This window comes from Trichechus manatus, unplaced genomic scaffold, assembly GCF_000243295.1.
Source record: "Trichechus manatus latirostris isolate Lorelei unplaced genomic scaffold, TriManLat1.0 scaffold00113, whole genome shotgun sequence".
In the NCBI taxonomy this organism is placed as follows: Eukaryota; Metazoa; Chordata; class Mammalia; order Sirenia; family Trichechidae; genus Trichechus; species Trichechus manatus.
The window spans coordinates 5,441,836-5,454,211 of record NW_004444049.1 but is presented as its reverse complement, the minus strand read 5'-3'; the positions used below and the strand labels follow the sequence as shown (position 1 = coordinate 5,454,211).

Here is a 12,376-nt window from a genome sequence, read left to right as displayed (position 1 = left end):
GGGGGTCTTTCGGATCTCGGTGGACTCAGCGCAGTAAGCTGCCGCTTCCTCCTCGAAGCCCTCCACACTTCCCGCGGCCAGAGCCGGACTCTCGCTCAGTGCTCAGCCCTCGGCGCCTGCAGGCGTTCACTGCTTGGTATTCCGGCCTTCCTCAAGGAGACTGCGTCCGGCAGATCCCTCTGGGCTGATCCACGAATGGCTCAGCCAGGCCTTCGGGCTCCGGGGACGATGGGGCCCGGGCCCAGGCCCAATTCAACAAGTGTGGGCCGGCCGCCCGTCCCGCCCGGCAGCTTCGCGCCCGCTCGGCGCCCCGGGCGCGCCAGGCCGGACCGGCCCGGTCGGGCGAGTTTCATTTCATCACCGCGGAGCGTGCGAGCGCCGGTGCAAATAACGTTGCCCACTCCCTCCTGGCCCTTTCTCTCCGCTCTCCCGAAACTCCCGTTTGCCAACGCCTGCACGCCCGGCTGGGAGGGCGGGTGGAAGCCGGGTGCTGGGTGCCCTGTGTCCGCCCCCGCCCCGCCCAGGCCGCGAGGCCACCTCACTGGCAGCGGATGGAAACCGGTTCGACAGGTAACAAATAGGTGGGTTGTCACCGTTATTTCCCAACGCATGCGCCGTCGCACCCGGGCCACTCCAAGCTAATTAGTTCAGCTCACCACCCCCCCGCCCCGCCCGCCCCAGCCACCAACACACACCGCCGCGAGCCAATAAAGCGTGAACCCGTCCGTCCGGATCGCACTTCAAGACTTCCCGAGCGGCCGCGGGGAACGCCAGTGGAGCCAGAGAAGCTTACCTGCCGCTTCCCCGCCGCCCGGTGCACCTGGCTGCAAGGGACCTCGCTGAGAGGGAGGACGGCAACATCGCCGCAGAGTTGGAAGCGGGCGCGTGACCTCCCGTGCACCGTCTCTCCGCGGAACGTGGGGACGCTTTGGCGACTGCTCTCCGGATTGACCCCCGCCTACAGCCAGCCAGCGAGAGGTGGGACGGCTCCGGCTCTAGTTACCGAAGCGGACGGTGCCGGCGAGCAGGGTTCGAAGATGCCCCGCGCGTTCCTGGTGAAGAAGCCGTGCGTCTCCACGTGCAAGAGGAACTGGAGCGAGCTGCCCGACGAGGAGCGCGGCGAGATCTACGTGCCGGGTAGGCGCCGTCGCGGCCGGAGCTCCCGCCTGCGGCCCGGGGAGCGGGAGGCCGAGAGGCAGCGGGCGCACTGTGCGGACTCGTCCGCAGGCGCCAGATTGAACGGCGAAGCGCCCGGGCCCCGTTAGCCGGCGGTGCGGGCGACCCCGGGCGGCGGGGGAGGGGAGGGCGGAAGGCGGCGCCGCGGGGGAGGGGCAAGGGGCCAGGTGGGGACGCGAGCGGTTCCCAGGGAGGAGGCGGGGGCCCGGGGCCGGAGGCAGGCCGAGGGTCGGCGACAGGTCGGGGGCCGGGGACAGGCCGGGAATCGAGTGCCCCCGCGGGCCCCCTCCCTCCCAGCTGCGGTGCAGGGGAGGCAGCGGGGTGTGTCACCGCTCAGGCGACCCTCCACTCTGGCGTCGTAAATCCGGAGACCCGGGACTTTGATGAGGCGGGCGGAGGGCACTGGAGCGATGCCACTTGGGGGCAGGGAGCGAGCTGGTGTTTCGGCCGAGGTTTGTGCTACTTGGAAATTTCGGACTTCCAGCCGCTTTCAGGGCTCTGGCCCCCTCCCCCACAGTACTGGTGGCTAGGAGACTCGGGTAGGGCTGCTGAGAGTCGCGCCGGCGCTAGGCCCCCGGAGTTTGCCTGGGGCTCCGGCCAGCGGTCCCGGGGGTTCGCAGGGAAAGCGCCGGCTGCGCCCCGCCTGCCCTCCAGACAAAGGTGGGGTCAAGTCTCGCTTCTGTTAGGATTGGTCTTCCTTCAGCCCCGCCGGGGACCCAACTGAGGGGAAAGGGTTTTAGGGAGCCCACCCCCCCCCACACAGCCTGGGGGAAGCGGTGGACGCAGCTTGTTTTCGAGACGCCTCGAGAGCGTCCGAGTCAACTATGAATGAGTAACCCGAGTTGTTTCCTCCTTCAGGGGCATCGTCCTCTGGAAGCCCCAAGAATACTCCTGTCCTCCCTCCGCCCCAACAAACCTTGGGTCTGGAGAAAGCCCCGTTTCCTTCCCGACGACTCCTCCTCCCCGGGATTGGGGGTGGGCGGGGGATGCGCTGAACCTCCGCCGGCGCCTTCCCGGGATGGGGGGGGGGAGAGGAAGGTGGTAATTAACCAACAGACTTTGACCCTTGATCTGCCAGGCTCCCTGGCACCGCCCCAGGCCTTGTAGGAAAGTGGTGACTTGAGGGTGATGAGGGGCCCTGTAGGAGCTCTTGCCTCAGTTTCCCCCAGTAAGTAGTTGGAGACAGGGGTGTAGTGGTGAGGTCTTTGTGGCCTGACCTACATGACCCAATGACTGGTGTGCTTGCGGAGAGGCTGGTTCACAGCTTAATCTTATCTCAAGCCCTGGGCCCCTCTTCTACAACCTCCTTAAAATGAGGGAATGTGCCAGAGGTCCCTGATGGCCCCAGTGGGGAAACTAAGGCAGAAGGGGAAGTCACATGAGGTGGACTAGGGTGTGGGCCCAGGACTTTGTAGTTTCTTGGTTGGTGAGCCCTGGAGGGCTGCGCAGTATCAGTGCTGAGCCCACTTCCCTCACCCACCTCCTCCCTCGCCTGTGCTTGACTTGCTGCCTAGCTGCTCCTCGGGATCTGATAACCTGAACTTGGACTGTGTGAAAGGTGAGCTGCCTTGATTGAGACTCAGCATGCTGTTATTTTTAGTTCATTTCGCATCCCAATCAGTAACAGATCGTGTGTTGACTTTTACAAAGGACAAAGAAATTCCGTCTGTTCAAACCATTGGCTTCCTTGCGTTGTAGTGATTTTCCCCACCACGCTTCTGATGGCCAGTAGTGGGAGTGGCAGGGGACTCTGCCCAGGGGCCGCCCATCAGGTGCTGGGAGGCTCCGGGTGTCCAGGCCCCCTGCTGCTGGTGCACTGGGTGAACAGGGCTCTCTCTGCAGGATTGTCAGGCTGGGTGCTAGGGTCTAAAGTTGAGGGTGCGAGTGAGAATCTGCCCCATCTTCTCCCTCATGATTCTGTGGTGATGGGAGAGCATGTGGGGTCAAGTAGAAGGTAGAGATTAAAGTACCTTATTTTACTTCTGAAAACGACGTGTCCCATGGAGCATTTTCCCAGTTTTTGGAAATGAGAAAGGGAATGTTCTCCGTCTATGCTCGGGTGCCTCAGATGGAGAGTAGTAGGGTGCGTGTTTTGTGGTGGCCTGTCCCCTGCCTGGGCCGTTCCATCACCAGCCAACCATGACCCCAGGAGCTGCCCGGCACGTTTCCTTCACCCCACGTCACAGACTCGTGGCACGTTGTGACCAGTAAGCGCTGACCTGTTCCCACTGGCAGAGGCACTGGAAACATGGATGTGTTTGTTCTAATCTTCCCACCAGCACCCTGTGGGTCCCTCAGAGCATCAAGAGAGGCCTGGAAGGAGAAGGTTTACTGACTGGAACACTAGGCCCCAGCCTGGCAGCTCTGACTCCGGGGCCCAGCTTAACAATTGCGCCAGCCTTTCCTGAGGCAGGAGCCAAATTCTAGAGGTTCTCTCCCAGAGCAAAATCTTCCTTCTTAGCCTCTCTGTCCTCCTAAAGCTGAGGGAGAAGCCTGGAAGTGGGCATAGGAGGCTGGAAGGCAGGCAAGAGGTGGCCGACAGCTCCCCTGGCCTGGGAGAACTAAGGGGGAGGGGGTCCTTGAGGGGCTAGAGCCCTGCGCCCGGGCCCTTCCCCTCCATGCGCTTTTCTCCTTTGCTGGGTCAATATTAACTGTGGAGTGACAGGGAGCAGTGCTGATTTCTTGAGGATGAACCCAGGCACCTGTACCCAGAAGGTAAATTCCACCTCTTGGGTTGATGGGGAAGGGCCTGCTGGAGTAACAGGGATGGAATCTGCTTCTCCAAGCCCCTGGAAGCAGGAATGAAGGGCTCCCAAGAGGTGAGTCCTGAGGGGCCTTGCCCAGGCCCCTAGCACCCCACTCCCAAGCCCCGGAGTTATAGTTCATCAGCCTGGGTACAAGCTCTGAGGAGGGGAGCAGGCTGAGCTTTCAAGTAACAAGGCTTAGCTTGCTCAGCCGCGAGGTAGTATGGGAGTGTGGGCAACTCTCTTTCCAGGCTGAGGCTCAGAAAGTCAGCATTGACCCGAGTCCCAGTGCAAGCGTGTGGGGAGGGCAAGGAGAGATTCAGCCTCAGATTCTCATCACTCCTGGAAGAGGCCTTGTCAGGAAGGAGACCTGGCTTTGCTCTCCAGGGAGCTGGGCTGGGTGAGCAGACAGCCAGGTGGTGGGCAAGAGCAGATGAGCACCCTGGGTCCTGGCAGGGGGCTAGATGGGGCTCCTACCTGTCCCATGTGGGGGCTGTCACTCGAGCTGCCAAGCTGGTTGTTCCTTGGTGTCCCAAAGCGGAAGCCTGCCAGGCTGTCTGTTCCAGAAAGAGCAGGTGAGGACAGGAGCAAAGCTGAGACATGTTGAAGTCAAGGTCCCCCCTCGAATGTTGATCATTTACATCGATCGTGCGTGGAGTCCGCTTGGAGCTCCCAGGTGTGTCCAGCTGGGGGTAAGGAGTCGAAGGAAGCCCAGTTCCCGCTGTTCAGGGCTGTCCACGCTGGGTGAGGGCGAGGCACCTGGTTTCACCTTCATATGGGCACGGAATGAAAAGCTGCTGGGAAAGGGGAAAAGATAGTGCCCCAGAGGAGAGCATTTGGCGGTTCGGAGAATGGAAACAGAAGGCTGAGAGACAGGCCCATTGTGTTTCCAGGGTTGCCCGCCTCTGCCCATCGGCCAGAGCTGGCCTCCCTGCAGGCGACTGCTAGCTGACCTGTGGGATGGGGGGAAAGGGGCCCAGGGGACCCTGCCCTTCCTGATAAAGTCTGCCTAAAACCGTTCCCACCTCACATTCAGAACCGAGTTAACCCCCCACCCCTGTGTGGTGGGCAGGGGGCTGAGGAGCTGGGCCCTGGCCTCCTGCCCAACCCTGTCCCACGACCTTGGGTGGGGCAGGACCTGGCACTCTATCCACAGTTTAGGCCAGGAGCTTTCACTCCAAGGAAGAGGGGACTTGCTGAGGGGATGGCAGGGGGAGCCATCGACGGGGGCTGCCGTGGACACAGCCCGTGGGATCTGTTTTTCTGCTCTGGCCATGCCCTCCACATCATCCAGGTAGAGGCAGGTTGGCAACAGGAGGGGGCGCACAAGCCCCCTGGGGGAGCAGGGAGGAGGCCCGCTGGTTTGGCCTTGCCACACTCGATAGCTGTGGGCTGGTGATGAGTAGCCCCAGCGGCCGCATCCTTGCCAGAAACATCTAATTAGGAGATGGAGCAATACAGGCAGGGGCCCAACCAGTTCTACTTCCTGCTGTCTGCCACTCAGTGACACCTGGTGACAGGAGCGGCACGCCGTGAGCACTCCCTGTGCGTGCGGTGGCAGCGGGACCCACTTACGGGGGCGGCTGGAAGACAGGTTTGGCAGGGGTGGCAGGAGGCAAACATCCCCACCCTGGCTGCTGTCCAGCCTCATTTGCCCCTCGCCCAGGGTAGAGGCGGCTCACTTGTCCCCAGTTCCTTGGTGCCGCCACCAGGACTGCGTGGATGGGAGAGGTAGGCTTGGGAAACAGGCATGCTCCCAAGCTGGCTTGGATCCTTACCACCCCAACATAAGCCTCCCCTCCACTGGAGCAAGGGAGCCAAAAGTGACAACGCATTTTGAACCAGCTAACGCTCACCTAAGGAGCCCTGGCGGCACAGTGGTTAAGCCCTCGGCTGCTAACTGAAAGGTTGGCAGTTCGAACCCACTAGCCACTTCACAGAATAAAGAAGTAGCAGTCTGCTTCCGTAAAGATGACGGCCTTGGAAACCCTGTGGGGCGGTTCTACTCTGTCCTACAGGGTCGCTGTGAGTCGTGAACGGCACACAACAACCCTCGCCTGCTGTCACCTGCCCCCTCTGCTGCTCCACGCGTGCAGTGGGACAGCGGGGCCCAACGCTGAGAGACAGAGAGGCCGAGGGTCCGTATGTCTCTCCCTAGACAGAGAAGCGGACACTGTCATTCAGCTTTGAGTTCTCAGCCAGCATCTCCAGTAGCTGGTACAGTGACATCAGAAGTTGCCGGCACCAGGCCCCCCTCCCCAGTCGCACGCAGACAGACAGCTCTCATAACACGCACCCTGACTCCTGTGGCGTCCGAGGCCAGGCCGGGGCCAGGCGCTGGTGAATCAACGCCCAGAATGAGGTGGTTTATTAAAGTCCCCTGGACAGACAGACGCCAGGGCCAGCAAAACGGGTTCTGGGTGGCGGGCAGCTGCATTCTTCTCCTGTCAGACCTTTGTTGTGTTTTGAGAGGGCGAGAGCTGGGGCCTCTCCCGAAACTTTGGTGCTCTCCCGTTTATCCTTCCTCCGTGATTACCTGCCTCTTGCCTTCCCCCACTTGTCCCAGTGGCCTCCAGCCTGGCCGACTGTCTCCCGGTCCTGGGTCCTTGGCCCCTCCCTCTGTCTCACCAGCTGGGGAGGGGCAGGGTGCAGGGGGCCTGCTTCTGGAATCCTAAATTCACCTCCTGCATCCCTAGCTTCCCAGCCTTTCTTTCCTAGGCCCGTCTTGAGTTTTTCTTCTGCAGCTTGGAAAGTGTCCCTTGCTTACAGGCTTCATGTACAGAGCTGAGGCTTCAGGGAGGAAGGTTTGCACCAGCCCGGAGAGCGTTGTGACTTGTCTCTTGTGTCACTAGAGAGAACTCGCCTTCCTGTTTCTCTCTAGTCCGGACTGGGGCTGCGTCTCTCAGCCCCGTTCAGTGGGAGGTGTCTGCACGGGAGCGGGAGCAGCCGCCTCAAAGGGCTGCCGGGTATGGGTGCCGCCGCTGTCGGAGGGTGCCCAGCCTCCTTTGCCCAGTGAGCGGTCCCTGCTGTGGGGGCGGGTTGTGTAACTGCTGGGCAGGCCACCCAGGAGACTGTTACGCTGCCGCATCCACCTGCTGCTCCCTGACCTCCTCCCTGTCCCACCCTACCCGGCCTGCCTGCCTGCAGAGCTGGAGTGGGAGCCAGGAGCCCTGGTGGGGCTGCAGGGCAGGGAGTGCAAGCCTGGGGAAGGAAAGGGCAAGGACCACCTGAGCCCCGCCCCCAAGGCCAGCAGCTAAGTCTGTCTGGAGGAGAGGACCACGGGGACCCTCCTGGGCCAGGCTGAGTCTCAAAGCGCTGTCCTAGGGCCCAGCACCTCCTGGGCTGCCCTCTGCCCCCGCTGAGTGTGAACCTGGAATCCAGAGGGACTGGCCCAGGTGGGGCAGCAGACGGCTCAGGAGGATAATTGGCAGGGCAGGTTCGGTCCTTCCAGTTCCGCTAAGACACAAATTACTCAGCGGGCAGGCCTGTGGGCTGTGGCACTTGGCTGGCGTCACCTGTAATTACCTTAATGGGGCAGGAGGGAGGCGTAGTATGGTGGGTTGGGGGCACCCCTGCTCTGCCGCCTGCCTGGAAGGGGAGGGATAGAGCCTCCAGGTTCCTGGCCAGCTCACTTCCCAAGTCCCCATGGACCCTCTTCTCCCCACCAAGCCCCTCACCTGGCTGCTCTTCTCTCCCCAGTCAGCCTGGGCTTCTGCCCACTGCAGCCCTACCAGGAGCCGGAGCCATCAGTGGCTGAACCCCCCTCTTGCCCCCTGGCTTTGGACATGAGCCTTCGGGACCCCAGCTACAGTGTGGCCCCTGCGCCCTGTGTGGTGGCCCAGCTGCCCTCAGAAGACATGGGCCGCCTAGCAGATGCCCAGGGCAGAGACCATGGTTTCCTACGCACCAAGATGAAGGTAATGGCCCTCCGTCTCCCCTGAGGACAGGGCCATCCGTCAGACCTGTGTCCCACCAATGAGTCATGGCATAAACGAGTCCTCAGGAGAGATGGGCCTGGACCTGGGCTGAGGACCCCTTCTGGTGTGGGCGGGAAGAGGGGGCCTATGTGAGCAACCCGGGCCCTGGGGAGAAGCAACAGGGCTTGCAAGAAATTAACCCTAGAATCCCTGTCTGGTGGGGAGGGGTTTTATTTCGTTTCTGGCCAGAAGAGGTGCCAGGGAAGCGCCCGGAGATGGCCACCTCTTTACACAGAAGTCCTAGGAGAAGGGTGAAATGGAAGCCCTGCCCAGGACGGCTCCCGTCTGTGCCACGTCGAGAATGAGGTCTGGAGTCAGACACAGTCGTTAACGTTCCCCACAGCCTGTGCCTGCGATCAGCCCTCGCCCAGGTCTGCCTTCCCAGCCTTCACTACAGCTCAGCTGGGCCTGGACAGGTGCACCTCTGTTTCTGAGGAGAGTGCCAACAGCAGGGCTGTCCCTGGCCGTGCCTGCCTTCCTGGAAGCTCCAGGCCTGGAAGCATCTGCCAGCAGCCATCAGTGGAAGGGCTCCCCTAGCGCTATCTGTATGCCAGAAGATGGGAAACCTGGCAGTGGAACGCTGTTCCTTCCTCTCGCCTGTGAAGGCCACGTGGGCGTTGTAACTGGAGGGAACAGCCGAGAGGTGTGGCTGGCCGGGAAGCCCCCATTGGGCTCTCCCGAGTCACAGATCCCTTGTCCCCCACGGACAAGCCCCAGCCCGAGAAAGCAGAGGCGACGGGACAGCAGCTGTGCCAGTGGACTGAGTCCTGACCAAGAGGTCTGGACAGGCTTGCAACAAGGGAATTCCCCAGGTGCTGAAAGGCTAGCTCCAGGAGTAGGGGGAGAGGAAGGGGTGGCAATGATGGGGGCACCGAGTGCCTGGGGAGCTCGGCAGGAGCTGCCAGCGACAGGGCTGCGTACAAGCACAAGCACCCTCCAGAACGTTCACGGGGAGATGGAGACCCGCATCACCCATGCCAGCCAGTGCCCCTGGAGAGGTGCCGCAGCCGCTCTAAGCAAGGCGTTCAGAGGTGGACAGGTGCCCAGGATGTGCTTCACAGCAATCCCGGGTGAGGAGGGAGGCAGGGAGGTGGAGGAGAAGGGGGCCTGGCTGGGTGACAGGGCTCAGGGCTCTTGGCATTGTTTCTCTACTTCTGCATATATTTGAAATCTTCCATAATTAGAAAAAAATGAAAAAGGCCCTATCAGCAAGAGGGCCGTCTGGGTGGCAGAGGGACTCAAACTGGCTACGTCAGTCTGGCTCGAGTGGAAGCAGGGAGCTGGGCTGCACGAGAGGCCTCCAGTGACAGTGATGGCCTCAGCCTGGGACTGCATCTCAGAGGAGAAAGAATGAGCAGAACTCCGAGAGGCGGATTTGGGCTCAGTTTAAGGGCAAACTTGCTAACTGCTGGAGCTGCCTGAGCCGCAGCAGGCTGGCAGGTGGCTAAGTTCCCGTCTTCAGAGGTGGTGAAGTTGAGGCTATGTGGCAGCCTGGGAAGGGGCCGGGGACCCTGATAAGAGGCTGCATTCTTGTGGCCCAAAGGTTCCTTCCTGCCCTGACCGATCCATGTTAGCAAACACCATAGAGCTGTGGCCTCTGGCGGGGGAGCCCTATTTCCCTCATGGGGCTGGGAGCTGGTGTGGCTGCTGACTTGCAGCCCGAACTTCCGGGTATCTGTCACAAACACCCTCCTCGCCCACAGGTGACCCTGGGGGATAGTCCCAGTGGAGACCTCTTCACCTGCCATATCTGCCAGAAGGCCTTCACCTACCAGCGCATGCTGAATCGGCACATGAAGTGTCACAATGACGTCAAGAGGCACCTCTGCACGTACTGTGGGAAGGGCTTCAATGACACCTTTGATCTCAAGAGACACGTCCGCACCCACACTGGTAAGAGGGGTCCACACAGCTGAGGCCAGGAGGGCGAGATTCTGGCCACCCCAGCTTTCCTGGGGAACAGCTGGCCTGGGAGGGGCTCCTGGAGCTCAGGGCAAAGTGTCCTCAGTTCATCAGTTAGAGAATCCCCTGGGAAACTTGGTGGACGGGCCCTCCGTCCATCTCTCCCCCTTAGAGTCAGGGGTCCTGTCCTCTGGGTCCAGGAAGCTGCCGACAGGCTCTGAGGGGGAGAGATTTGAGGGAGTGTTGCTGCAGCCCCCTCCCTGACACCCGGCCACCCCGCTCCCCGCAGGCGTGCGCCCGTACAAGTGCAGCCTGTGTGACAAGGCCTTCACGCAACGCTGCTCTCTGGAGTCTCACCTCAAGAAGATCCACGGTGTGCAGCAGAAGTACGCCTACAAGGAGCGCCGGGCCAAGCTGTACGTGTGTGAGGAGTGTGGCTGCACATCCGAGAGCCAGGAGGGCCACATCCTGCACCTGAAGGAGCACCACCCTGACAGCCCGCTGCTGCGCAAGACCTCTAAGAAGGTGGCCGTGGCCCTGCAGAACACCGTCACCTCCCTGCTGCAGAGCGAACACCACCTGTGAGAGGCGCCGAGAGGCCCGGCCTGCCTTCCTGCTGCCTGGCCCGTCCACCCTCCTGCGGCCTCTTGCCGGGACAATGGCGATCAGGACCGGATCCCCGTGCCCCAACCTGCCCTCAGGCACACGTACTCACGTCGGCCCTCTGAGCTGACCTCCGCTTACTTTTCTAGTTTTGTCTTAGGGCAGAGGGGGCGGCAGGAGGCCAGGGCTGCCTTCAGCCAGCAGCAGCAAGCCTACTGAGATGGCATTGTTTGCTGGGTTGGCAGGGTTTCCTCCCTAGGAGGTCGTGAGGGTGGTCCTGCTGCTTTTGCCTCTGGAGACCAGGGCCTGGCTGCTGGTCCCCCTTGGGCCACAGAGTGGAGAGTGCTCACCAGGAGCACCCTCCACAAACAGCCGTGGTGGGGGAGCTGGTGACAGCCCCTGTCAGTGTTTCTCACGCTCAGGGCTGCAGGGAGGCTCTGCCCTCCCGACAGGGAGATGCGCACGTGTCTGCACAGCTGCAGGTGTGTGTGTGTGTGTGTGTGTGTGCGTGCGCGCGCGTGTGTACACAGGAGGCCTTTCCACATATCACCTCACTTTTAAGAAATCAACCACAAGGTGCCAAGGAGATTTTCTTTCCTTTTTTTAAAGATGACAAATGTACAGATAGTAATATATATTTTTGGTGCCAATGGCGACTGTTTTCATGAGTGGGATGGAGCTGGCTCTTCTCTGTCCTCACGTGGCTCTATTTATCCCGGACATTTCAGACCCTCTGTGCCTTGGCTCTGGGGGTGGCTGCCTGGCCCACCACCCAGTCTTCGTACCTCCTGATAGATTTCACCCGCCGTATTTCTGCCCCCTGCTCCTTCCTGGAGGACAGGCGCCCTCTCTGCCCTCCTGCCTCTCTGCCCCGGCAGCGCAGCCCACTTTTGCTCTTCCCTCCTGCATCCTTTCAAGGCAGCCCCAGGTCACTCGGCCCCTCCTTGTCTCCGTCTGTGGGGTAACTCACCATTCCCAGAGGTGGTGGGGGGTGACAGATGGGATGATGCGTCTGACAGCTGGAGTCTACCGCGTGAGGAGGACCAAGAAGTGAGAGGGCCCACTTGCTTCTTGGTGGAGTCAGAAACCTAGGACAGCAGCAAAAAATTGGGACAGAATAACGACCAAACACACCAGGACCATGTAGAGGAAGGAATGCATTAGGTGGGTAACAGACTTCATGTCAGCCTGTTTTCTGGGGTTTTGACTGCCTGAGCAGAGAGCTGTCCCTGGGCTGGCCGCCCTATCTGAGGGGCAGAGAAGAAAAGATCATCACACTTTGCAGCTTGTCCCAAATATCGCTGGTCCAGGGGGTGGGGCCTGTGTGCAGGACCTGTCCCTGTGTCATGTGGGTCCAAAGGAGAGGTGGTAGGGGTGGGAGCCAGCCTGCGGAGAGCGAGGGAGGTGCGCTCCACAGAGGACCACGGAGCATAACACATGGGCAGCGCCTTGAAACCAAACCCTGCATAGACCCAGCCTTGGTATCCCCTTTCCCCTGCCCCGAAAGAGCAGCTTAGCCCCTGTGTGACCCAGGAGGAAGGTGCCTTCTCCCGACTTCCCACGTGTCCGTGTTTGTCTCCTTCTGGAATGTGTATAGACGGTTCCTGAACCCTTGTTTTATGTTAGAGTATTTTTTTGTGTCTGGGGCACTGCTGTATTCTGAAAGTTATATGTATAAAAGAACATTCTCTGGAAGCTCGGTTTTTGTTTACATTTCTGTGTCCCTGGTTCATTGCCAATCTGAGGGAGCCATGGGCTCTGTGTTGTCTGTTTTATAACTTTCCCCCCAACTATTAAAATCAGAGAACTCTCTTTTTCTGCTTGTCATAGAGGCCTCTTTTTTCGCCTCACAGAGAGATTAATTGAAACAAGTGATCTATTCTAGACAAAGCCGTAACCCTTCACAGTTACCAGTGGGCCTCAAGTCCAGACAAGGGCTGTGGCCCTGGGTCCAGCGCCCTCAGCTTGGGCAGT

General features: G+C 60.7%; 1 protein-coding gene across 1 annotated transcript; it reads left to right on the top strand.

The window, feature by feature from the left end:
* The first annotated feature begins 778 nt into the window (after positions 1-778).
* OVOL1 (ovo like transcriptional repressor 1) lies at positions 779-10,389 on the top strand. Its single transcript, XM_004383723.1, has 4 exons — positions 779-1,137; positions 7,620-7,837; positions 9,601-9,790; positions 10,089-10,389. Exons 1-4 carry the CDS (start codon positions 1,038-1,040, stop codon positions 10,382-10,384), a joined length of 804 nt encoding a protein of 267 aa, XP_004383780.1. The 5' UTR covers positions 779-1,037; the 3' UTR covers positions 10,385-10,389.
* The last annotated feature ends 1,987 nt before the right edge of the window (positions 10,390-12,376 follow it).